The sequence below is a fragment of the Triplophysa dalaica genome, chromosome 6 (assembly GCF_015846415.1).
Source record: "Triplophysa dalaica isolate WHDGS20190420 chromosome 6, ASM1584641v1, whole genome shotgun sequence".
Taxonomy (NCBI): domain Eukaryota; kingdom Metazoa; phylum Chordata; class Actinopteri; order Cypriniformes; family Nemacheilidae; genus Triplophysa; species Triplophysa dalaica.
In genome coordinates, this window is record NC_079547.1 from 25365147 (window position 1) to 25390998 (window position 25852).

The following is a 25852-nucleotide window of genomic DNA, read 5'->3' on the forward strand; positions in this document are numbered from 1 at the left end:
CTGAAGGTAAATCTTTCACTTCTAAGTGGTTCAATAAAGTGATCTCTCCCTCATTCAATAATGTATTCTCAGGAGACGTTCGCAGACACGCTAAAGCATTCCCATCGCGTAATGTCTTCTTTACTGTATTCAATAATGTAAATTTTCTAAATGGGCTCTGCAGAATGGGAGTGTCAGTAAATTCCTACCAGACATGAAATCATAACCGCCCTGCTCCGGTTTGCTTCTATGTATAGCGCCATCATGAATTTTGCATTATGTTGAATGACTTTCAGGGATATTGACTGACTGCAAGTGTAATTTGTCAGTACGGCGGATGTGGGCATACATCAGTCCGGCTGGAGCGGTGATCCGTCTTAACTCTGGGGTTCTGATGGAGCGACGCAGCAGGTGTCGGATTGACCGGACGACAGATTCGGTTAGGCCGGAATTAATGGGCCGGCTGGGAGACAGAAGCTTTTCCGACCATTGCCTAATTTGAAACAAGGGCTCTTAAAGTGTTCAAATGACCTTTGAAAGGGCACTTGGGTACATGAGATACATGCAAATCATCACATCTGCTTTTCTCGCTTTTTTACCCCACTTGTTTAAAGAGCAGCGAACAAGACGGGTAGAGTTAGTTTTTCACCTTCTTTTACTTGACTGAATGAAGCATTTAAGTTGTAGAAAAATGCAAAGAAAGTCCTGCTAACTTTAAAAAGATGAAGATTTTCTTGTTGGCATTGAAAGTTAAAACAAAAGAGTGAATGAAGAACATTTGAGGGGATGACTCTCTTAATTTCAAAAAAAAATTCTTAGACATCAATGTGATTATTGTTCTTCCTTTTCTCTTGTCATGCATATATAGGCTACGCTTTTATTTAGCAAGAGCCCTTTAAAAAAACTCAACAAATTCTTTGTATGTTTACACACACATTGCCCATAAAGCGAATTCTGATACATTTAAATGGGGAGCAATTGCCGAAGTCTTATCTGCGTCTTGAATATTTCTCTTGAGAGTCTCAGAAATCTCAATCTCAATTGATTTAACCGGCCGTATAATACATGTTTGATTCCAGACAGATGCAGAGATGCACGAGGAAGGAGATGACAACCCACCTGTCTGGCCGTCTGAGTCAATGCAGCGCTCTGAGACGAGTGAGAAAGCTACGAGAACACAGAAAGCTATAGAGCTGGAATCAGTCAAACGGCAGACGTCCACGCCGGCCTATCTGGCACAGATTGGAATTCTCCTTCTGAACGGGAACGTCGCACCTCAAAGCAATAAATGCGGTGCAGAACGTTTGCCAACCTCCCGGTGGGCGATATTTCATATTCAGCTGCATGAAGCTTGGTATCAGAGTAATGTTTGGATGCCCGGCGCTAGACTTCACCACCACAGGGGTAACTGGGTATTATTCCTGAATGCTAAACAAATGTTGCAAAGTGAAAAAAGAGACGTGATTCTTTACACAACATTTGACACATTTCAAAACAAGAATTGCTTGCGTACACATGGCAAAAATATACTATAAAATTTCTCCTAGCATGAACGTGTTTGGACCGAATCCTTATTAGTCAAAAGTAAAAGATCTTTAAAATCTCAGTTATTTCGCATGAACTGCAAGGAGATGTTGAGCAAATGAGAAATTTGGTGCCGAGTTTTAGTCTCTGCTAGTGAGAGTGTTTAATTCCATCCTCAAATCTCTCCCTAAAAGAAAACCTGAACTGCCTTTCGGGTTATTATAACTTTTCCTTTTCTACATTTGAATGTTCAGTTGGTACAAAAGCAACGCAGAAGAGCACACGTTTCTGAAAACGATAAAGTGCATTTGTGCTTTTCAAAGCAATTACGGGTTCTAACCTTTATTAATAAAAGTCAGATTACAGGACCAGCCTGTTCTCATCTTTAGAACAACCACCATCAGCGTCACAGCGATGCTTAAAATACACATGCACATCTGAAAAGGAAAAGCTACGGATGAGAAAGAGAGGTCACTGATGAGATCTTGCTACTGGATTATCTGGATTTTCCTCGTTTATAAAAAAGAGAAAACATAGACAACAAATGTACAGTAATGTCACGTCGACTTGCTTATTTCTTGTGCTTTTAAGACGTTTTTACAGCGTTTCAAACCCTGCTTAGACTTCCGAAGACATGAAAGTCTGCTTGTTTATGTAATTATGAATTTTTCATGTCAAATTCTCGCAAGGCTATGTGATATGATCTATGCTTTCCATACTCATCATTTTATATCGACTTACTGCACTATATGAAAACAGGTGTGTTAGATGCATGTCTCTTTCACATGTGCTCTCGATCATATAATCATAGGCTGAACAGATTTGTTGTGTTGTCTCTAGAAGTCTCGAGGAGTGAATTGAGAGTTTAGAGAAATGGAGGATGGATGCAGGATGAAGGTCACTGGAGAAAGGTAAACATTGCTCGAGATTATTGAAGTTTCACATTTCTAAGACGCATACAGAAGTATTTGCACTCATAAATATTGACCATTACTGCGGTTATTTGTGAAATCATAAAAAAATTATCTACTACACTGTAAAAAATCCAACTTGCAAAATGAGTAAACTTAAATGAGTAACTTGAACATAGCATTTTTAGTTAAAGGAGTCTAATGATTGTTTTGCATATACTGAACAAAATGAGCCTAAAGATGTTTCTAACAAAGATAATTTTTTGACTGGACTTAGTTTCACAAGTTTTTGGCTAAAATGGGTCAGAAAGTTTGCCCAATCTAAAAAAACAGAGTATTCTGAACAAGCAATATTGCAAGAGTTCGAAAGTTCCCAAGATGCATTGCAGCATGTTCAATTCTGTGTTTCTTATTAGTGTTTCTTTTAAAGATTAGTGTTTTAGTTCTCGCTGGCTTAATTTATGCTTTAATTTTGTTGTTACTGTTTGTTATCTGTTGAGTATAGAGTTCTTTTAATGAATGATGTTTTTTGTTTGTTACCATGGTTGAAATTGTGTGTTCAATGTTGAGGTGAAAGTGCATGACACAATGTCAAAGCCGCTTTATAAACACTCAACACAAAATGTTTGAACAGTTATTTGATCAAAGTTTGGGTCTGTTTGAGGCAGAAAACATTTACAATTATAATAAAAGACAATTATCTTTGTTTATTTTTATATTAAACAGTAATTAAAGTGTACTTGGAATATTTCATTTAGCTAATTTAACATTTTCATCCACACAACAGAAATATATGAATTCCCTGAACAACAGTAATTGATGTGACAATAATATATTTATTAGAAAAATAAGACGATCAACATTACATAAACAAACAAATTTAAGTTGCCCAAACAAAGTATCATTACTTTGAAGAATTAAATAATAAACGTTGAGTTTATTGAGTTTTTTTTACAGTTCAGTAACAATACCTGGAGAAACTCTAATATCTTGACCTACTGTGGTAAATGTTTGTGTAAAGGTTGTTCTGGGGTTATTTACCCCGCCTGGATTCATTTCAGATTTTAACAGCGTTAATATGCAAAACTATTTCATTGATTTGAATCCAGACGCACAAATCTGAACATTTGACACCTCTGCCGTCTGCAGTCGGGCACGTGTGCCAACATCTGAGATTTATCATGCCACACAAAACACAACTGAAAGCATTTGTAGCTTTTGTGAAAGAGACAGACGTAGAAGCGTTTTTGTTGTTATTTATTTGTTTGTGTGTTCTGAAAATCCTGATGTCTTGCACTCCGGAGTGCATTTTGTCTTGAAGCATAAAGCGTTTTGGTGTGTGTTGAGAGGTAATGTGAGTAAATCACAGCAGAAATATTTCTTCTGAACACAACACAGTGAGTCTATAAATGTTCCTTCTACATTACAGGATGTTGCTTCCACCAAGTGGCCAAAACTGTACAGACACACTTAGAATTGATTGTTCATGAATCTGTAGGCATGATGGTACATTTATGGTATCATTACTGGTACACTTACATGGCACTCTGAGATAAACATCTATGGTAAAAAAAAATTAACATGGTGGTAATACGTTACATAAAAATGTGACATAATAGAAAATCATAATACATAACTACATACAATAATACTATAGTACCATAATACTATAATACCAAAAACATAGTAATGTCTTTAACTGGTAACTGGTTGCCAGTGCAATATAGAGTTGAATTTAAAATTTTGCTGTTTGTTTTTAAGTCTACATAATGTCTATAACCTTCCTATTTGTCTGATCTTGTACATGTGAATAGGGCGGCTTTAGATGTCTGTGATCCTCAGACAGTATTACTTTGTAATACAAGAACAAGATCGAAGTCGAAGGGTGACCATGCGTTTGCGGCAGCCGGTCCCAGGTTATGGAAGTTCCAGTCTCATCTACTTATCTGTGCATTTAATTCATTTTAATTCTAAGTTAAATTTGAACTTTTGCTGTATATTTGCTGTGATGTATATGTGTATTTATTTTGTTTTAAGATAAGGTTATTTTTTCCCTTCTTTTTACAGCACAGTGGTCAACCTTTGTTGTGTTTATTTGTGCTTCAGAAGTAAATAAATGAAAATGAAATAGCATTACCCTAGTTTTTTACACTTATTTTGTGGGGAGAACATGCCTGGTTGTCACCTGTGCTATAAATTACAGTAAAGTTATAAGTTATTCATTATAATACCATGGTGTTTTCTGTTTTATTTCTTTTGTACTTTATCAGATACTTTTGTAATGGAATTGCTTAGATAAAAATGTTTATAACGGCAGCAAATGTAAAACGCAGTAACCATTTCTGACCACTAGGTGGTGCCAAAAACCAGCATTAAACACAAGCGCCCATTAAAGTCTAAGAACATAATCACATCGAATCAAATGCTATTGTATTTACATTATAAGGCAAAACACCGAACTTATCTCTTCTACTCTAAACTGATATTGTATTACCAGGTGGAAATGTGTGTATCAGATGTTGTTTGAAGTCGTGTAAATCCATGAAACTGTTAGCAGATCTTCATATTTGTAATAAAAAATCCAGTTCCGTTTTTAATCGTGTCCTTTGATTTGGTGATGTTACAAGTCTAAACATGGAAGACTGCAAACATTATTAAGGCATTAAAATGCTACTGAAGTTTCAGACAGAAGGTAGTAAGTTTTCAGAGTGTTACGATGATATAATTCATGTGAACAGGTTTATAACTTTGTGAAGAAAGTGTTTTCTGCTGTAGGCTTTTTTCAGGCTTGACCCCATAAGTTATAAAAGTGAAGTTGCCCTGCAGGTCTAAACTGTTATGGTCATCCAGAATTGATGTCTTTTTACTTGTTGATAGCTTTATTGTTGATAGCTTTACTTGTTTATTTATTTATTGTTTATTTAAGGTTTAAGGCAACAAGGACTATTATACATTTCAACAAAGTTTAACCTTTTGGTTAAAATCTGTGCACTTAGTTTAGTTTGAAGGAAAATGATGTATGTGTAACTGAGAGAAACCTAAATGCTTTAATAATATATGAATTTAATTGCATTAGATCACAACATAATAAACCATGTTGCAATTAATTGAATAATATCTAAAGACAAACACTCTTGTTAACTAGAAATTTCACTTTTAAATGTTTAAACAATATAGTGTTGACCCTCAAGTCAGTTCAAACCTCTATGCGACTTTTTTTTCAGTGGAGCACAAAAGAAGATATTTTGAGAAATGTCTAGGTGAGTCGTGTTCACACAATTGAGGTTTTTTTTTTGTTGGTGTAATCTTTCACATCTTTCAAAATATCTCCCTTGTGTAATGGAGAAAAATAAAGTCATACAGATTTGAAATGACATGAGATTAAATGATTTTGTGGGTGAACTGTCCCATTAACTCCACAACAATCATCCTGACACCAGTTTAGAAGTCAACATTTGAGCTCAGATGCTTATTTATTTAAGCCCGAAGCCATTAGAGCAGAGTATTTATGAATAAAGTACAGGTTTAATTTGTGAAACATCAGTAGCCGCCCTCTTACTTATACGTTTTATGGTCAGCGTAGCTCCTGTTTGAACTAGATCTGCACTCGAGTCCAGTTTGTTCACTAGAATTCCATTGAAACCTGTCCTGACAAGATACACAGAATCCTCCATAAATCAGCCAGACATAACCTACAAAACCATGATCCTGTAACTTATTTGGCGTTGGGAAATCAGTAAGAAAGCCTTTTATCTAATTTCCTAGCGCAATTCTTAAACAAAGGGCGTGACTGTAAAATGATGGACGGATCTGATCAAGTCAAAACATCCCTGTGGTTTTTCCAGCAAACAAATGTGCTGGATGATTCGGGCATCACTGAGTTATTGTAGAAACCCTCACATGGACCAAACATCATCGTCATCTTTATAAAGAGGTTAAATGAGAAATCTTGTGTTCATGGTGTCGCTCAGTTGGGCCCGGGGCACGAGAGACTGAGGATCTTGTTTCTCCTCTACATTTTTGCCCTTTAGAGAAGATCTGCAAGGGATTGTGTACATTCAGCACGGTTTTGGATATGGGATTGAAAACACATTTTGTGTATGTGTTTGTGTTTGTGTGTGAGCGTTGCATCATGGAAAACTGGCTTTAGAGATTCATGAGAATGCTGGTATACAGAGCCTGTCTGCTGTAGACACACCCGTCCCAAACACATAAAAGGTATGGCATGAGAGAATGAAATCACGAGAAGAAAGATGATCATCTGCTTATTTGGCGAAAACTACTTTTCTGATTGCTGCTTTTATTCCTAAGGTGTTAAAACGTTGTGTAAAGACGTACATTTTCCTCCACGGTCCTGTTATTAACGAATCCGTTTCGCCCCTGAGCCGTCACGTGAGAAAGAAGAACCACAGATGAGATCTCTTTAAAGGGACACTTCAACCAAAAATGATAATTCAGTCAATCATTTACTCACCTTCAAGTTGTTCCAAAATGGTATACATTTCTTTTTATTGACGAACACAGAGAAAGATATTTGGAAGAATGTCAGTTAAAGATCTCAACACCCATTGACTCCCAAAGAAGGAAAAAATTCCATGGTAGTCAATAGTGCCTTCGTCAAAATGTCTTCTTTTGTGTTCAACAAAACAAAATAAAAATGTAAAAGTATTTTTTCCTACTATGTGAGTCAATAGGGGGGGGATCTGTTTGGTTACGCATTCTTCCGAATATCTTTTCCTGTGTTCATCAGAACAAAGACATGTAAACGATGACATAATTTCATTTTTGGGTGAGGTATCCCTTTAACATCTCTTCTGTTTCTCTTAGACATCTATAAGATGAAATAGAGGACAAAAGGAAAATCTCTTTTGTTTTGTTCTAATTTCTGAAAATCTGAAATGAAAGTTGATACTTGAATGAAACGCAACCAAAATATCTCGTACTATGAAAGAGCAGTATCTCAGCAATACCCGTTCTTCCTATCGTTCTCTTCGGCCCTAAAACGCCAGTGGCACACTTTAAGAATTAACCAAACCTAATGCATAATTATGGCCGTTAACGTTCATTGGAAAGTTCCTGCTTTTAGCCTTTCACCACACATCTCATTCTTAAGCCACACAATGAACGCTGACCCTCACCGACTATTTCTGTTCATAGAATCGTGTTTTGGGTAGCACGTAAGGTCAGATCGGCCAGATTGTGTGCACCGCAGAACAATGCCTCCTGCCTTCGATAGCAGGCTTGTGGGAAAGAGATCCACGGCACGGCCGACCCCCATCTCTGTCCAGAATGACCTCTGGGCTCTGCTTCCGACCCACACTTAACGTTGGGATGACCACAGACGCCAGTCTTGACCTGTGACTGGAGACCGGTTTGCTTGTTTCTAGGTGGAATCTCGCGTCGCATGTGTTTGTGTTTAAGAAAAGCCTTTCGCAGAACGCTGTGCAGAGACTTTTCCAAACTGTGGCTCTTGTTAATGTTAACGTCGTTTTATTTTTTGCATTTTCCGGGCCTGACCGTGCAAAACCGCGACGATAGAGATCTTCTGCGTGGTTACAAGGGCATTGCTATGTTGTTGCTAAGGTGCTCTGAAGGTGGTTGCTAAGGTGTTTAAAAAGGTTTCAAGTATATTGATATGTGGTTGCTAGGGTTTTCCTAGGCATAGTACCTTATCAACACCCGTGTCTTTATTATGTCTTGGGTTTTGTCTCCATGGGATTGTGTTTATCTAGGTTATCATGTAGTTATCATCCACAAGGACTGAACAGCGCCTTCACGGCCTTAAACTATCATTTTGCTCCAAGACGTTTGAAGAAACAACATACAATGAGAGTTTGAGGTCATTTTAAAAGACTTGAGCACCGTTTGAGGCGACGTTGAGACATCTCGGAAACGACTAGAGTCACGTGTGAGATACTAGAGGAAGCATCAGACTTTATTTGCTCTCCATTTAATCTCATTGCTGTCATCATTCAATCATGTATTTTGGGGTTCCGAGTTGCTGGTTTCTGTTGGGCCTATCATTTTGTCTTGCATTCATCTCTCAGTTGGGTCCGATGGTGAACTCCGAGACAAAATTAGCCCATTGGGCACAAGAATAAAACTGAAAGACTGTTGTGGCTCCGAAACACTGTGTTCTGAAGATCGTTACGAAACATAACTCATAACAGTCTCAATGGCAAGCATTTAAAAGCTCCAGCAACAACAATGTTGTCTTTGATATTTTTTGGCATTTGGACTGTTATTTGCTGCGTTTGCAGACCGCAAAGAAAAATAGTTTTTCATGTGAATGCCGCAAAACAAAAGTGCCCTAATGTGTGAATTGGAGTCGCTTTAGGATGTGGGAATGAAAAGGCCATTTCTAACTTTGATGTTTTCTCTCTTTCTCTCTCTCTGACCATCACTGCGTCATTGTGGAGCGTGCTGTCAATCTCTCCGCTTGAGAAATGCATGACGGACAAAGCATAGAAAATTAATGCGCTCAGAGTTTCTTGCAAAATGTTGATCGTTTTGCCAAAGCAGCGCCTTTATAAATCATACTTAAAAGACTTCTATTTTTACTACAATAACAGCATTTAGGATAAATAAATAAACACATTTTTACAAGGCCAGCAGTATAAATTGTATGAGTCAATAACCTAACATAACAAGATGCAGAATTTATTTTGTTAAGGTCCCAGTGAAATTGAAAATGACAATGCCAATTTTTTTCATGAAATGTTACAGCGTTTATTTTTAAATAGCTTATCAATGTGGGATGTTGTCATTTTGAAATTTGTGTGCACTCATAATCTTTAGTTAAAATCTGAAAATGCACTTCCATCCGTTAGCGACCATCCATATCAAATGACCTATGTTAGACGGCTTGGGCGGAGCATCTGTTAACTCCTCATCTTCAACTCTCAGACTGCTGCGAGTGCCATTACGAAATGCAACGGCTGTTTTTATACATCCAATTAATTGCAGAGAAAGACGAAAGCCACGCCCACTATTTTTCTCATTAGAAATTCCATTTCACTCGAAAATGGATAAAAATATGGATGCAAAAACGATTGCAACTTCCGGTTCACAGGGAATGTCATTTATAATTGATATTACAAGTTCTTAGAAATGTTCATCTCACAAAATGTTTCATATGGCTTTGAAAAACTTTCTTATAAAAAAAATGTAATCATTTATTTACTAAAGTATATACAGTTTTTTACTACCCTCATACCATGAATCTTAACCCAAATCTAATACTGAATATGCATAAGTCTACTTTTCTGAAATGTTAGGATAAAACAAAAAAAAGTTAAATTGCTCTAGATAAATGACAACAGCACAGATTTTATTTCAACATTTCTCGTCTTGGATTCATTAATAAACATGAGGAACGTCCAACAGAAAACAATCACATTTGACCTTCCAGCGATCAGCAGCTGCGTCCAACTTACAAACACACTTGTCCCTTTTAACTCCACCGCAGTGTAATTTAATTTGCAATTCATTATGAGCATATAAAGCACATTATTCTGCTACTTTACACTTAAAAGCCGAGGCCTCACACCGTGACTGTAACATGTGAAATTCATTGTGAAAGTAAAGAGGATGGAAAAACCCTCCCAGTGTTCACAAACCAGCCCGCACCGCAAATCTCTGTGAATAAAACATCCATAATGACATTAAAATGACATATTGTTGTCTGGGAGGTTCAGCCTCAGCGTCACATGACTAAATTAGACAGCTCTGAGTCTTTTGAAGGCCGGCCCGCCCTGCGTCTCTCCCACCCGGCAGTCACGGTGGCACGGACATCCAGCGTCGGCCCTGAGCTCCACTCCTTCTCCAGCCGTGATGCGAACCATGAGCCCTCTCTGCTTGCGTCGCTGGCCGCCCGGGGGACGACTGGGTCCTGTTATTTGTCAGCGAGACTCTGTTTTTTTGCTGTGGGAAAAGGGACCGCAGAAAGCCCCAGAGGCCCGGCTGGGTTCTGCCTGTTGTGTTCGGGGCAGCGCAGAACGTACGTTTAGTGAAAACATGTTTTCTGTGTACAACGCTGACATCTTTCAGAGCCGACTGTAATTGGAAAAACGTGAGATGGAAATGGCAGATTTAGCAATGAGGCCGTTTCTTTTACAGTACGCCGCACCGTAGAGTCCCTTCAGAAAATCCATTATTTCCCAGAGTGGCGCTTTTTTGTTTTACATTTAGAACACTAAACAAATTTCAGAGCCGTCGGCACCAATCCTCAGAGAGGCCACATGCAAAGAACAACACAACCATTCTTTCTCTTGAACGTAGAAATATGCCCCATTCTTGTAAGAAATACTGTGTAACCATTGGGAAGAAAATCTCCTTAGTATCTCAATTCCGTCTCTTCATTGAGATGAAATGGAGACCAAATGGAAATTTGACTTAAGTCTCGTCTCCGTCTCAGATATTTCTCTTGAGAAAGAGTCTGAGATCTGATAAATGTGTCCGTCATAAGAGTTTGAGAAAAGATGTCAACAATGTGTCAAACTGAGCTCAGATTGGTAAAGTCTGCAATCAAAAGTCGATATGATTGAAGATCTCAATATCAACTCAAACATTTCTCGTCAAATCTTGATTATTTCACCAATCTACAGTTAGTTTAGACACGTGAGATAACATTTGATCTCAGTGATGTGTAGAACCTAAGACGTCTCATGTGGTTCTTACAGTTTGGTCGTCCGTGATTACAGTACTCAGGAACTATTATAAGTCTTGTTGGCCTACAACGTTGCCTCAAGTGCATTCATTTAGACCAAACTAGGTTAAAGTTGATTTAATCTTTAGCCAGCAGGTTCTTCTGAGGTTATGAAGCCGCTCTGTCATCAGCGTTCGCCCGCTAATGGTTTTCAAATGTCCCTGCTGACCCAACACTAATTTTCACATCCATTTATTGCGCTTAAACAATCTGAGGAAAGCAAAGAACTGTGAAACGTTACCGTAAAGACGGCATTTAACTTGGGTGGAAAGAGAAAGCGGTGTAAATGGAAACACGGCGAGGGTTTGTGTAAGCCGAGTACATGCTCGTCTTCTACACACACATGTGACTGTGGGACAGGGTGTGAGATTTTCCAACAAGTTCATTTCTATGTTTCTTTGTTTCCGGTAGAGATGTATGACCGAAGCTTTCCCACATCTTAACGTTTTACCACACTTAAATGATTTGTCATTTCATACAATAAAATTCCAACTGTTTGTGAAGCTGTAGAAACAGCATCATAAAAATGTACATCTTAAAAACACAATTTTGTTAATTCGACCACTTTCCACATCTTTAAAGTTAACTTCTCTTTTAAGGCAGAATGTTATTTTTGAATGTGGTCGCAATTATCGTTACAATTTTAGAGAAATACTGTATGTTTGCTTATTTACGTGACCTCAAACTTTCTCAATTTTGTTTAACATTTTAAAATGTTGAATTAATTTGACCAACTCTAAAACAAGTATCAGTACTATACTCATAAATAATATTTGAGTTTGAATTTAGATTATTTAGCACCAATATATATATAAATATATATATATATAGTTTACAAAATAAACGTTAATACGTTAAAACAGTCAAACCATCAAAAAAAGCAAGCAAATTTACAAGAAAAACAGGTATTATTGTCGCCCCAGCAGCCAAAAAAATGGTAAATGTTGAGTCACAGTGATGTTTTTAACCAGTTTTTGCTGAAAGAGATAAAAATGTCTTGGTTTAAACATACACTTGTTTTTAGGTGACACCAACTCTATTTGGATGTATCAAATTTGTATACATTTATATGCTGCAAATTGTACGAAAACAAACAATTATAAGAGGAAGTGTTACGAATCAGAAGTCTCCTTCGGTTGATTTCTCATCTGTTTCTCTTGCATTATCAGGATATGGTTTGCATAACTGTTTAATTCAACTTAAGCATACGCTTCATTGTATTTCTCTGTGCGTATAAACTTTGATCTGGTTCTCACCGAACTGCCCATGAAGTCACAGAGGTAGTTCTGCACAACAAAGTTGGGAAACAAAGCACGTGAGATGGAATGAAGATAACTGTACATACTTTAAAGCTGAAATATATACGAACGGAGGACGGATGAGTATTTATTACATTTCTGCATATTTTTTTTATCTTTCGCACATCTGAGAAAGAGTAAATTCTGCTGCACTCTTCCCATCGCCTTCCCCCCTCACCCCTCACCCCCAATATTGCCTCGGGACGAAACCAGCTCAATTTCGACTGATTCCGTGCCAGAGATCCACACCGGCAATTTGACCTGTCAGCTCAGTCATGAATCACACTAGAAAGGCGTGATAGTCAAGTTGATTTATTAAGCACACATAACACACATTTTCATGAGCTAGAAGAGAAGAATTGAGGGAAGAATGAGACGTGTGAGCTTTCAGAACCTTAGTGTGTAGTATTCAGTGCTCAACATACCAAGTTTGAAAGAAATGTTTGAGTTCACGTCTGTTCTTTTTCTAAGAAGGCAGATCTAAGATGCTGGACACTTGAGAAAAACTTTCCATTCGCTTTCTGTTCAATCGCATTATCGCATTATCTAGGAGAAACAGTTGAGATATTGAGAGATGCGATTTGTATTTTGTGGAAATAATGATCAGCTTTGTTGATTGTTCCTGCAGCAAATGTTTATTCCTCTGTAATGTTGTTGGATGTGATGCAAAAAACATTTTGCGTCATGAGATGAATTTGTTTAAAGGCTGAACAGACGTTCATTCAACAACAACAGAGATCTCAAGATCTGTGAGCTCTGCGAACTACGGACAGCACGTTTATCTTAATTTTTAGATAGAAAAACATAGAAAATGTCAAAAGTTTGAGTGTTTTGCTATATTCCATATGCCTTATATCGTAAGTTTGGCTCTAACTCTTCCACAAAGGGTTCTGCTAAGGCCTGGGTGGACTCGCACTGTATCATTATAATTTGGGTTCTGTGGTTCTGCTGTTAAAAAGAGACCATACAGTAACTCATCCACATGCAGAGAAAGATCCAGATGAATCCACAGAATATATCAAAAACTCGTACATTTACAACGCAAATATAACCATGATTTTTGCTGATTTTAAGCATGAACACTTATCATCTTGAAATCATCACTTTCACAAAATAGATTTCATCACTCTTACATCAGTTGTATAAACAACAGTGTGCGATAACTTAACATTGAAACAAAACAGTGCTCATTTTCAACACAACATAACAACATATAAAACTCAATATATGAGATTATTTGGACCAGCATTTTACGTTATGTCTTTATCACTTCTTTGCTGAATGATAGTGTATTTAGGAAACGCATTCTCCTTAACAGTTTGTCCGTTTAGGCTACCGTAGAAACAACATGGTGAACTCCATGTAAGGGGACCCGCTGTGTATGTAGATAGAAATAGCTTATTCTTTAAGGTAATTAAAACAAAATGCTTCATTATGTAAGGTCTTAATACACCTCTGAACACAAAGTTATGCATATTTAATTGCATTTCTGTCAAGAGATCCTCCGTAAATTGACACACTGGCCCTTTAAATCAAAGAAATAGATTGATTGTTTCAATTATGATTTTTTTTATATTATTCAATTAAATTGTTTCTTTAAAGTTGTAAAAGACTTTCCTTGCTGCTGATCTACCAATAGGATAAGACAAGATGTTCATAACTCAATATCTTAATTTATTTATTCAGGGTTGGTGTTATGAAGTGCATTCATAAACTTTAAATTAAACCCCTTCAGGGTGACACAAGACCCTATGTTCTGCATCAACGATTAATATTTACAATTATATCCGATTTGGTTCATTTGCTTAACAAACAGCACAGTTTTTGATTGCCTGTCGGGTGTTTACTCTTCACACCTGTATTGTCACTTGTTCATGTGAGATGCGATAGAGCTCATTGTACTTCTAAAATAATACTTGCGTCCAACCCGCGGGATATTTGTTAGACATGCTTTATAGTTTCTCAGGGCTGTTAAATTGAGTGAGAATAAACACCAGTGTTGACACACAGAATGACACGCACACACACGCACACACACACACACACACGCTTGTAACCTCCCGTCCTGGAGAACTTGTCGGGACAGCTTTTCTTTTTAACGTCCTGCGTTCATGAGTGACACTCAGAATCGGCTCAGCGTGAGCCAAGAAGCCAGATAATAACGCCCCAATTACCTGCCACAACTGACAGCATCTCTGCTCAGTTCACATACAAACTCACAGCAGTTTAATTAAGTCAGTGAGTGACGGAGAGAAACTTTACAGGCTTAGGTGTCCTCCGTAAACAACATTCTTCAAAGGACATAGGGCTTTTTAAAGCGTGATATAGAAATTATGCTAAAGAGAAGAACATTGCACATAATGCCAGAGTATTTGTTGTGGGTGTGCAACCACGCGCATTTGCACAGAGATGGGCGGATGGATTAAAGTTATAAATACTAGTTGTAGGTTATAGTTATATGCACTATATGGAGAAAAGTATTGGTATTATGAACAGGTTTGGGTTCTTTTGTCATTTTCGTGAGTAAAAAGTCTTAATGCTGCAGATTATAAAAATATTCAAGAGAATTGTGTGCTTCTCACTTTATATCAACACTGGACCGGGCCAGACACTTCTGAGACCCTTCGAAAACTATTGCAACAAAGATGGAAACGAATATTAAAGAGTTAATTTGCAAAATCATTACTGTTTCAAAAAAAATATATGCAATCCAAGTTATACCAAATTGATATGTTTTGATTAAGTGACACTAACTTTTATTACATGGCTCGTCGGAATGCTTGATTCTGATTGGCCAGTCGTGACATATGAAGGTTTGTTATTCCCAGATAACAACCTCTCAAAAGTAATTACACACGGTAATCTGGATGCAGCAAATCATTTTGACAGGTTTTTCTTGACAAATTGACTATAAATATGTCTTTTAATAAAATATATAACATTGAATTTACAAATGATTAAACCAAATTGTCTGTTCGTGACATTTGAACACCGTGCTTAATAAAGCAATAAGCCCTGCAAAGCAGTGGGTTACATTGGATTTTATAACAGCTAAGGGCGTTGTGGCACGACTATTGCATTTATAAAACGGTTACTCCACTTTATTTATTAAAAAATCAAATGCACTCTAACTCTTCAGTCTTGTTCGTAACGCTGAACCTGGAGGGCAACAGCTCATTATAGCCACTATATATGTATGTAAAACCATTTTGATACATGAGCTTCACACTTACATGCAGATCAGAATCTTTACCTAACAAAACATTTCCTCTTCCTTCATCTTTAAAGCTCACAACCAATAGATTTTTTAATCTGAAGTCTCCAAAGTACCAAAGAAAATGAAATATCACACATTCATCAATATTCCGTCTTGGGCTGTTGTAAATGAAAGATGCAAAGCTGTTAAATACTGTACTTTCCATATTCCGATCACGGCGGGTAATTCAAATGATGACCGTCGTAAATCCAGAGCGGTTTATGGAATGATCTGTGTGAGGCAAATCATCTGTGCAAGTCTAAATAAAGAAATCATTCATGGACGTCTTGCTTCTGAACATATATTTGCAATATTCTGGGCTGTTTACTTCATCCCCTGCACACTGATAACACAACGTATAGATGGAATGAACGTGCAACACAAATGTAAATGAATGCGTTTGTGAAAGTATAAAACTTCCATACAGTTCTTACTGTGAGTTTTGCACATGTTTAAGGAATACATATAACCAACAGATTTAAAATCAAAACTTGCATGACTTTGGTTCCAAGCCTTGTAGATAAAAGAAGCATGCTTGGTTCACTTTGAACGTCTCGGCACAGATATTATTGGGCTTGTTGGAGGCATGTGATCTCAGTGATGTGACGGTCGGCCTCGGGCTGTATGGATGTAAATTCATCAGTATCAACACAGCTGCATGGGGACGGCTTTGAAGCCAACAGAAGCGCGCTAATCATGTCAACACTAAAATACATGATTTTCAATTACAAAAGGGCAACTCCAGCGTTATGGACGTGACATAAAAATGCTCAGAGAATGAATTTGTTACAATTATATTGAACCATCTGTTTATATTTGACTGAACCCTTGTTGATAGAGTCTAAACATCAAAGGATGAATTCTATGAAAAAAGTGGATTTAAAAAAGGGAAAAAAACATGCATTACGGATGTGACAAAAAATGGCTCTTACCTGACTATGAAAAATCATGAACTAAAAATAAAACAAATGCTTTAAAATGAGAAGAGAGATCTCAAATTGGGTATTTGAACAACAGAATGTTAAAATCTGTGCTGTTACCATAATAAAAAACGCTGGTAAAAAAAAAAATTTGTGGTAAGGTTGACATTTTTGCGGAATTGGCCAAAATGCTGTTAGAGAAAATATGGCACCTATGATATCGCTTGAATTTTCAATGATTCGCTGAGTAACATTGTGTTTTACCTGTGGTTTTTGAAAACAACTACCATAATTACGCAGAAATATAACTTTTCCTAATATTGTAATAAAAAAAAACATATATGTTTAACAGTAAAGCGAAATTAAGCCCCTTTCATTAAAACTCACTTTTGGGTCCAGTCGGCTAGTGTTGAAGAAAATATGTTTTTTTAGGAATAAATAGTCATTTTTATACAATGCATACAGTATAGAAACCACATATAATGTTTAATTCTAGAAATCAAATCCCATTAAACAAGGTTTTAAAGTGCATTCAACTTCCGGAATTTTGGTAACAGGGTTGAGACAATCTATATATACAATAAACAAACAGAAAACATTACCGCCCATATAATATATCATATAATAAATCTTTGAGCTTTTGAATTTTACTTTGTTAAGGTTATTTTGTAATGACTATATGTCATATTTTGCCATTAGACGTGTCAGGTCCCAGTTATAGAGAAAGAGGAATGTTTATGCTGACTTGTCCCTTAAAGTGTTTCACTTCTTTCTTCTCTTTGTGTTTAAAGCTCATCCCACTTTTTTCCACAGAACGAATGTCTGACAGTAAGTTGATTTACACAGAGAAATGTAAAAGTTTAATTACCCCGCTCTTTACCGACCCTCCCACCCTGATATGGGGTGTTGTTGTTGAGGTGTGGCGCTGTAGCCTGAGGCATTATGGGATAGAATGAGTTCGGGGCGGGGTGGAAGTGCAATCATCCCGGTCAAGCGCTTTAAACAGCGTCAGGTAAACTCTTTGACTTTTTTTATTTCATGGAAAGGCGGAGCAGATAAAGGGTTTTGTAGACGGGGTCACTATTAAAGACGTTAATCGTTTCATTTATTTTCTGATCTCTTTCCCACACAAACGCGGGTTGCACAATCTCCATAAAGAACCTGCCTGGCTTTCATATCCTCCCTGTGTTCTTGGCAGAACGAGAATGTGTTTTTCTTTCCCAGATTTCTGATGTCTATCAAGGTTCATCCAATTCTTCCTCTTCATTGCCACCCCGGCTCGCGTCGAGTTTTGACACGCCGAGCTGCTCTCTCAGATCTTTGGTGTCATATTGGGATGATGTGTAGGGAATCTGACCCCTGTTGTAGAAAGAAAGTGGTAGAGTCTTAATTGCGGTGAATGCAGCATGGCTGGAAGAGCCTGAGGCCAAAATTCATTTGCATCCTGTTGCTTCTCTATCTCTGCTCATCATTATGACACACCTGCCAAACTGCAATTACCAGTGATGTGGTTACAGCCCTGTTTTTCTGTGCTTCTATAAAAAAATGCTTTTCTTGCTATATACAGTAGGCAAGATTTTTCATCCATTAACGAGAATGCATTTCTAAAGCTCCTTCACTTTTTACAATATGGTGTTTTACTGTACATACAAAGTTATTTGGATTCACGCGTGACCTAATTTTGAGACTCATCATTTGCAATTTAAATGCATTTTTTTTTTTTTTTATAATCTGGGTTTTAGTAAATGCGATAAGAAATGCTTGAGATCATATCGAGACGTTTGATTGCAGAGCTCAGTTTGACACATTGTTGACATCTCTCCTCAAACTCTAATGACAGATACATTCGTGAGATTTCTGAATCTTTTTCTCATGAGAAACGTCTGAGATGCAGATGAGACTTATTTCTCACATTAATGAGATTAAATGGAGAGAAAATAACTGAGATATTAAAGAGACCTCATCTGTGAGTTCTCCTTCTTAAATAAGATTTATTTTACATTTCATCTGATTCTCAAATGAACTCCTTATCAACTTATATTGTATATCTCCCTGTTATTTAACAGGTGTCTACTCTAATCTTTTAGGAGATCTTAACGTCTCAAACTGTCTCTTTAAGTCTCCCGAGCTGTAAAAGAAACCTCAGAGCAGAATAAAAGTTCTAATTTCATGTTAACTGTTTACACTATAAAAAAAACGTGAATTATCAAAATGTTCCTCTTAAAATATAAAAAAACTTAAAACAGTATTTATATAATTATTATATAAAATACATAATACATGAAATGTGTTTTTGAAATATGTAAAATGACAGAAAAATACAAAAATTTACAAGAAAATTGGGGAACCTTGTAACTATACAGGCAAAAAAAGTTATTTTACAGTTTATTTATGGTGGCCCAGCTGCCAGAAAATGTTTTTAACAAGATTTCTTTTTACAGTTTATTTTTGAATAACGGTCAAAACCTGTAAAATTACAGAAAAAGACAACAAATTTACAAGAAAAACAGGGAAAACTATTTAGTATATATCCAGAAAATTTCTGTTTTTATTTTGTGATGCTAAAGTTATACTGTATAAAATGCAATAGTCTGATTTTGGTTAATGTTCATATAAGGGTCAAGAGCTCTGTGTGTCCTCAGATGCGTTCAGAGACCGAGTCCCTCCTCAGACATTTCACACAGCTCTTCAGATGACAACCGAATCTCATATGTCACTCGGCGTTCACAACTACAAAGTCAGAGTTGTCACGCTAAGACGCATGCATGTGTGATTTACTCCTCCAACAGCAACTCAACTCAGGTTCATTATGAAGCAGCTTCATCTACGCAGCTGCCAGCTGGAGACACGCGAACAACAATCATCTCCAGCCCGATCATTTGTTCACACGCATAATGTATTGTCTAATTCACAAGTAATTCAAGCGCCGGCGTTCGGCTCCAGCCCTCAGGACACTTTTCTCTTCATATGCTTATCAGCTTGTTTAGGGGTAAATAAACACGAAAGGATGATATCTGACTGTTGCTTTCGGTTGGGGAGGGGGGGAATGAAGGAGAAGAAAGACAAAGTCCTCTTTGTCTCTGTACTGCTAAAAACAAAGATGATTAAAACATAATGGAGTCAGAATGTGGAACTCTCCTCCCCACCTCCACATCATGTGCCACCACTTAAAAAAAACACACACACATAAAAATAACAACAGAAAACCCTTACAAACGGGACAGAGGCTCTTTGTGAAACTCTGCTGGGTTTTTTTGAAGCACGAAATTGTGTACCGAGCATTTCAAACCAATCCTCACCAGATGAGAGACATCGCATGAGAAGCCATGTTTAAATCCAAAGCAAATGTGTTTCGTTGCCTTCATCGTCTGCACTCTTGAAAAGAAAGAAACGTTCTGAAATCTATCTATCTATCTATCTATCTATCTATCTAGCTATCTAGCTATCTAGCTAATCTTCATAACACAGGCCTTCTGGCTGTTGGCACATTACATATAGGTGAACAAACACAAAGCGAGGAGCCGATGACTAATTTAATCCCGCTTTTGAGCCGAGGGCACAAGTTGACAGAAGTCACCCTGACGTGCTCTATATTCGGCTTTACCTGCAACACTTTTACCTCCTCTTAGTTAATTACAGTCTTTGGTCTCACCAGGTAACTGCTGCCCCGGGGATGAAAGAAAGTGGTTTTTATGTCTTATATACAGCACCGTATATGAAAAGCCACACAGGATGTGCCACAACTTTCATCCTGCGATCAAACAGAAGCGCGACCCTCCGCCTAAGCAAACATTCAAGTAACAAAAGTTCATTTGAAACGCATTGCACAACGCTTCGAAATGTGGACGGCCTGCAAAAGCGACGCCTTCGACACAAGATATTCCTGCTCTTATCGTGGCCAGATCTCGACTTTAATGGCTCTTTCGTATAGCAGTTCTTCTTAACTGCACCCCACCTGCTCTCATTCATGGTAATTATAAAGCAGAAAGAAACAGGTATGTTCCATTGTAAGACGAGTCATTATGTAGCTATGTGTTCGCTGTAGTTTTTTCTTTTGTCTTGGAACCTCCCCCCTCCCGACTTCTCTGACTGAGGCTTGTGGGTAATTATCAAGAGATGGAGGTGACCCGCCACACCCCACATTTAGTTTGGCATGTTGTCTGCGCTCCCTGGGTCGTGCCTGGACGTCTGTGCATGACAATAGGCCGGGCAATGGACCCGGTAATTATAGACCCGGGCGGCTATTCAACGGCCCAGTCAGAAACACTTTCAGAGGGGCTGAAGTCATACTGCTGTGACCCCGTCTCAATCATCCAAACAATCAGGTCTGGGTCAACCTTGGAATGCCATTTGTATCGGCTATTGTTGTGTATGTGTTTGTTGTTTCTTAAATGTTATTTTTTGTGGCGCCTTCATTTGTGATTCATTTAGATGCATTTGCATTGTTAAGATTTAAGGGTGAAATTTGTAGAAATGCTTAAGAGGATGTGGACATCTTGGATGCCATAATTGGACACTTTTTAAAACGTTCATAATCTTTAACTTCTTCGTCTTTATTTAAATAACCATAAAAAGGTCTTTCAAAGTTTTTGCTGTATAAATATTCTACGCAGTCTCTTAATGAATGTGTGCTGTATGCATAATAATTATTAAAAAATATACATTGAAAATATTTCTATATAGAGTATGGTTTATTTATTTAAAGATAATGTGTTTCATCATAATTATTTGAAATTAAATCTAGTCAAAATATTACTCAGAAAATAATTTAGCCTAAAATTGACAATTGAGCTTGATAAAACCAGCCCTTAAGCATCAATGTGTGTTGTTTGTTGAACACTAGAGGACGCTGTTATTCTCTGTGAACATCTCTCAGTCTCTCTGTGGTCTCTGGATATTAAACACTTTATAAACAAACAGGAAATCTCATGAAAATAAAGTTGCAGTCTTGTCTGTTTTTAATTTGTATGCCAATAATATGTCCTCGGTTTTACACACTAGACACTTATTTAAACGCCCCACAATGTCCGAAGTCGGTAAGTAAAAACAAAACACACGAAACCAACAAATAAACGATGTGTAACAAAAAGAGTAAGGGGTGTAGATATAATTTTGAAATATTTATGTATAGTTAAATCTAATATCATACTTATATTACAACATATTATATAATTTAAAAAATTTGTATATAATAAATAAACATGTATATACCCTTTATTATAAATAAATATAATTTTAATGTAGAATTCTTTACGCAGCGGAAAAGACGTCATCACAACACACGATAATGACAAACACGTCATTTGTTAATTTTGCTTTTTTTTATTTAAAGCAACTGAGCAACTTTTAACAGAGATAGGTTGCACATTTCAATTCTTGACATCTTATCAAAATAACCTATTTATAGATGTTAAAATTTTATACGGCCTAATATATGTTAAGATATTTTTCACACAAGGATAAGCCACAAAAACAGAACAAATGCATGTACAGAAATAATTGCATTTAAATTCATACATTTTCTACTACAACTACCAACACTTAGCCTACTTATTCTTTATTCTAATATAGAAAGAACAATCGTAAAGTAATCTGAACTATAAAATAACAAATGCAGATGATCAACAATTTGTGGGATTGCTTTATAATTAGTTGTTTATGAAATATTTATATTTTAAATATCTTAATTATATGTTTTATAATTTGCCCATAAAACTAAGCGTGTAAGCTTTAGGCTTTAGATCAAAATGCATTTTTTATGATAATGAGTGCTTGTTTTGCAGACATCAAAAAAAGCCAATAGATTTTTATGTACTCATCTACTCTTATCTATATTGATTGACAAATAAGAAAATATGTGACTGATCAAATTAAATCTACAAAGAATGAGTATTGCACTCATTCTTTGTAGATTTAATTTGATCAGTCACATATTTTCTTATAAAATGTATCAAACTCAAAGAAGTTATATATGATATCTGCTCAGATTGAACCGCCCATATGCAGTTGACCATATGGTTCTACCCGAAGCTTGAAATAAACATGAATCATAATAGAATAAAAAATAGAGGCAGTATTTTTGACTGTTCTTCACACATCGTGTTTTGAGAGAAAAAAACATCTGTTTAGGTTTTGAACAAATGGTAGAATTGATCTTTGAAGTTCAATTTCAGATCCGGCTAATAAAAAAGAAACATTGTGCAAAGATAAAGAAATGTGACGCCTCCCTCACCTGAGGGTGAGAGCTCTTCAGTCGAATCAATCTCTTAATCCTTCTTCAAAACAATTATCCATCAGTTGTTTAAGTCTATTTAAGTGTTATTAAGACACATTTTAATCTTTACATTGAGTTATTAAACTCCTGTTGGTTAGTGTATGGCTCAGTGGCCGTTCGTGTGTTGCTCGCTTGATTTATGAAGATCATATAAATATGAACCTTGCCTCATAGCTTTCTTCTAAAATTTCATTGATGACTCAAATGTGTGACTCGTAGATCTGAGAGGAATAAAGATATTAAAATCATGCTGTTGATTCTAATACGCATTCAAATACGTTTTGCAAACGTTTATTGTTTGTTGGATGTTTGCTGATTTAAAAGGGTTTTTATCGAAACTGTAAAACTCTCAAGAGAACGCACATGATCTATAATCTCCTTCCCACTTTTGTCATTCATCTGTGCTTAAATCTTTTTTTTTGTCTTGTGTAACATTTACTTATAGTCATTTGGCAGTCGCTTTTGTCCAAGGCGATTTACATATAAGAGAGCATAGAAAACGTTGAACCCGGAACAATCATTCAAAGAGCAGCATTACCCTTTCAGAGTTTTTTTCCCATCAGAAGCACATGAAAGAGCGAGAGGTGTTGAGGATTGAATGAGAGCTTGAAAAATGTACAAAATTACAAGAATGCATGCTTAAAGATACGACACTGATGCTCAGCATGATGTTGATATTTATAGAAGCGCAAACAGAAGCCGTTGATGGAGTTTAACTGTAAACTACACTGATGCTGAATGTTTCATGAATAATCACAGCTGCACATCAGTAAACAACTGGAGCTGTGCTATCAGATGCTGGCAGTTTAATCCACTGCATTCTGAATCATTACTGCTCAGAATGAAAATGTGTCTGTGGTGCAGGAGCGATATAGAGAGAGAGAGAGTAAGAGAGTAAGAGAGAGAGAGAGACAGAGAGAGAGAGAGAGAGAGAGAGAGAGAGAGTAAGAGAGTAAGAGAGAGAGAGAGACAGAGAGAGAGAGAGAGAGAGAGAGTGAGAGAGAGAGAGAGAGAGAGAGAGAGTGAGAGAGACAGAGAGAGAGAGAGAGAGAGAGAGAGTGAGAGAGAGAGAGAGAGTGAGAGAGAGAGAGAGAGAGAGAGAGAAATAGTGTGAAAGACAGAGACGTGTACTTGGGTCTGAAAGTCTAAGACCACTTTTCTTTCATTTCAATGCAGAAATAATGTTTCAGAATAAAAATAATTGTTACACAAGAAAATAGAATGAAACTAAACAGAAATTGTAGTTTTTTTCAGAATTTATTTACGAATCAACATTTTTGTTTACAGATGTGAAATCTTGCTTGAATTATATGAATCGGCAGCTTTGACACCTGTGGAATGAATTCTGTCGGAGACGATAAATAGTAAGAAATCCTAAATTCATGTTTCAGTCACATGACACACAGATTTTCACAAAAATTGGTCGTTATGTAAACCCGAATGAATCCAGGTGGCTTGAGAGATTTGTGATGACAGATAAACAGGAGTGGTTTTACAGGTGAAGTGAGTTTTGATTATTTTGATGAAAAACGGCGTTCAATCTTTAGCCTTTCAGACCTCGCTTTACGTGTACTTGATGACAAAAAAAGAAGAATGTACATCTCTCTCTCTTTCTCTTCTCTCTCTCTCTCTCTCTCTCTCTCTCTCTTTCTGGTCGTCAGTATGGAAACAATTAGCAGAGAACAAAGAAAAAATTAAGTCACGAGGAAATGCTGAAAACATGAGTTAAGCAAATGACCTCATAAACACCAGTCACACTACCCCAAAAACACACACACAAACACACACTGTGTGTCTGCGTTCAGTATCTCTCTCTCTCTCTCTTTCTCTCCGAACCCCCCCCCCGTACGTCTGTTTCATCTGGAATTCATATGGGCCTCGATTCGGCCCCCCTCACGCAATCTTTCTCCAAACTATTTCCTTTTTCAATTTCCAGAGGAAGTTGTTAAATGGTTCCTGAACCAAACAACCTTTTTTCTTCTCTCGTCTTTCTAAAGTCTGTTGTTTCTTTGCCCGACAGCACCACTGGAGCCTCGACCAACAGCACCTCTCGCTGTTATACAGCTGCGTTTATAAGCATAGCTTTTTGCATTAATGACACGAGAGAGCAACACTTTTTAAGGGAATATAGTTCGTCTATATAAGAACTCTATCAGCAGCAGAATGAATAAATCCTGTCGCTTCAAACCCTCAACCTTCTTTCTTCGGAGAGAAATATAAAGAACTTTCATGTTTTGAATGTAAAGGAATATAAACTAGAGCTTTGACTTCCAGTTGTGGGAAGAACGGACGGATTGTTCAATCGTTAATCAAATTGTTTTTTGTCATTTGCGTAAATGCGAATGCAAAGCCTCGGGATGTGCCTTGTCAGGTTTGATGTAAATGATCATACGTGTGAGAACCAACCAGGTGTGATCTCATTGATATTAAATCTAACACAACTCGCTCCGCGCCGCTGTATTTAACTACATGCAAACGTGAATTACAGGTTAGATTTTCAGCAAATAATGATTACATATTCAAACCGTTCCTTTAGAATCTCCCAAAATGTGTGAAAGTTCTGAACTTTCTTGAAACGCCTTATCTTCTATTTTGAATATAAATGCAAATGTCTTGTTTTTTTTTTTTTGCCGATGCCGAAGACATTTAACATTATTTTCCACATCTGCTGGGATTAAGGCTTGTTGTACAGTTTCGATGTGGTGAAGGAATATTCTGTCTGCAGTCTCTCACACTCGAGGGAATGTCGTTTGAAGGACGCGGCATGATTTCCTCCGAAGGCACACGTTTCCCTTCGAAGCCGCCCTGCTCTCCAGCCTGTGGCCGGCAACCCCGCTTGGAGACGTGGTAAACCCCGGCCTCCCCGGCCTCCCCGTCCCCTTCTCTAACCCCCCAGCCTCATCTCCTATCAGCCCAGCTGCGGTACGAGGGCGAAGCTTGAGGTGTTGAGCAGCAGGTTCTAACTGTAAGTTGTGATGACAGG

General features: G+C 37.2%; 1 protein-coding gene across 6 annotated transcripts in view; it reads right to left on the reverse strand.

Annotated features, from left to right (window-relative positions):
• tfap2c (transcription factor AP-2 gamma (activating enhancer binding protein 2 gamma)) overlaps nucleotides 1–25852 on the reverse strand; it is a 74628-nt gene that overhangs the window by 10964 nt on the left and 37812 nt on the right. For 5 of the 6 annotated variants that reach the window (XM_056751299.1, XM_056751300.1, XM_056751296.1 and 2 more), the window contains exon 8: nucleotides 17604–17954. The exons of the other annotated variant lie outside the window; for it this stretch is intronic. In XM_056751299.1, coding sequence (XP_056607277.1) covers nucleotides 17834–17954 — 121 coding nt within the window. In that variant the 3' untranslated portion in view covers nucleotides 17604–17833. Of the gene's footprint in view, nucleotides 1–17603; nucleotides 17955–25852 lie in introns of those variants that run through there. 6 annotated transcript variants of the gene reach the window in all.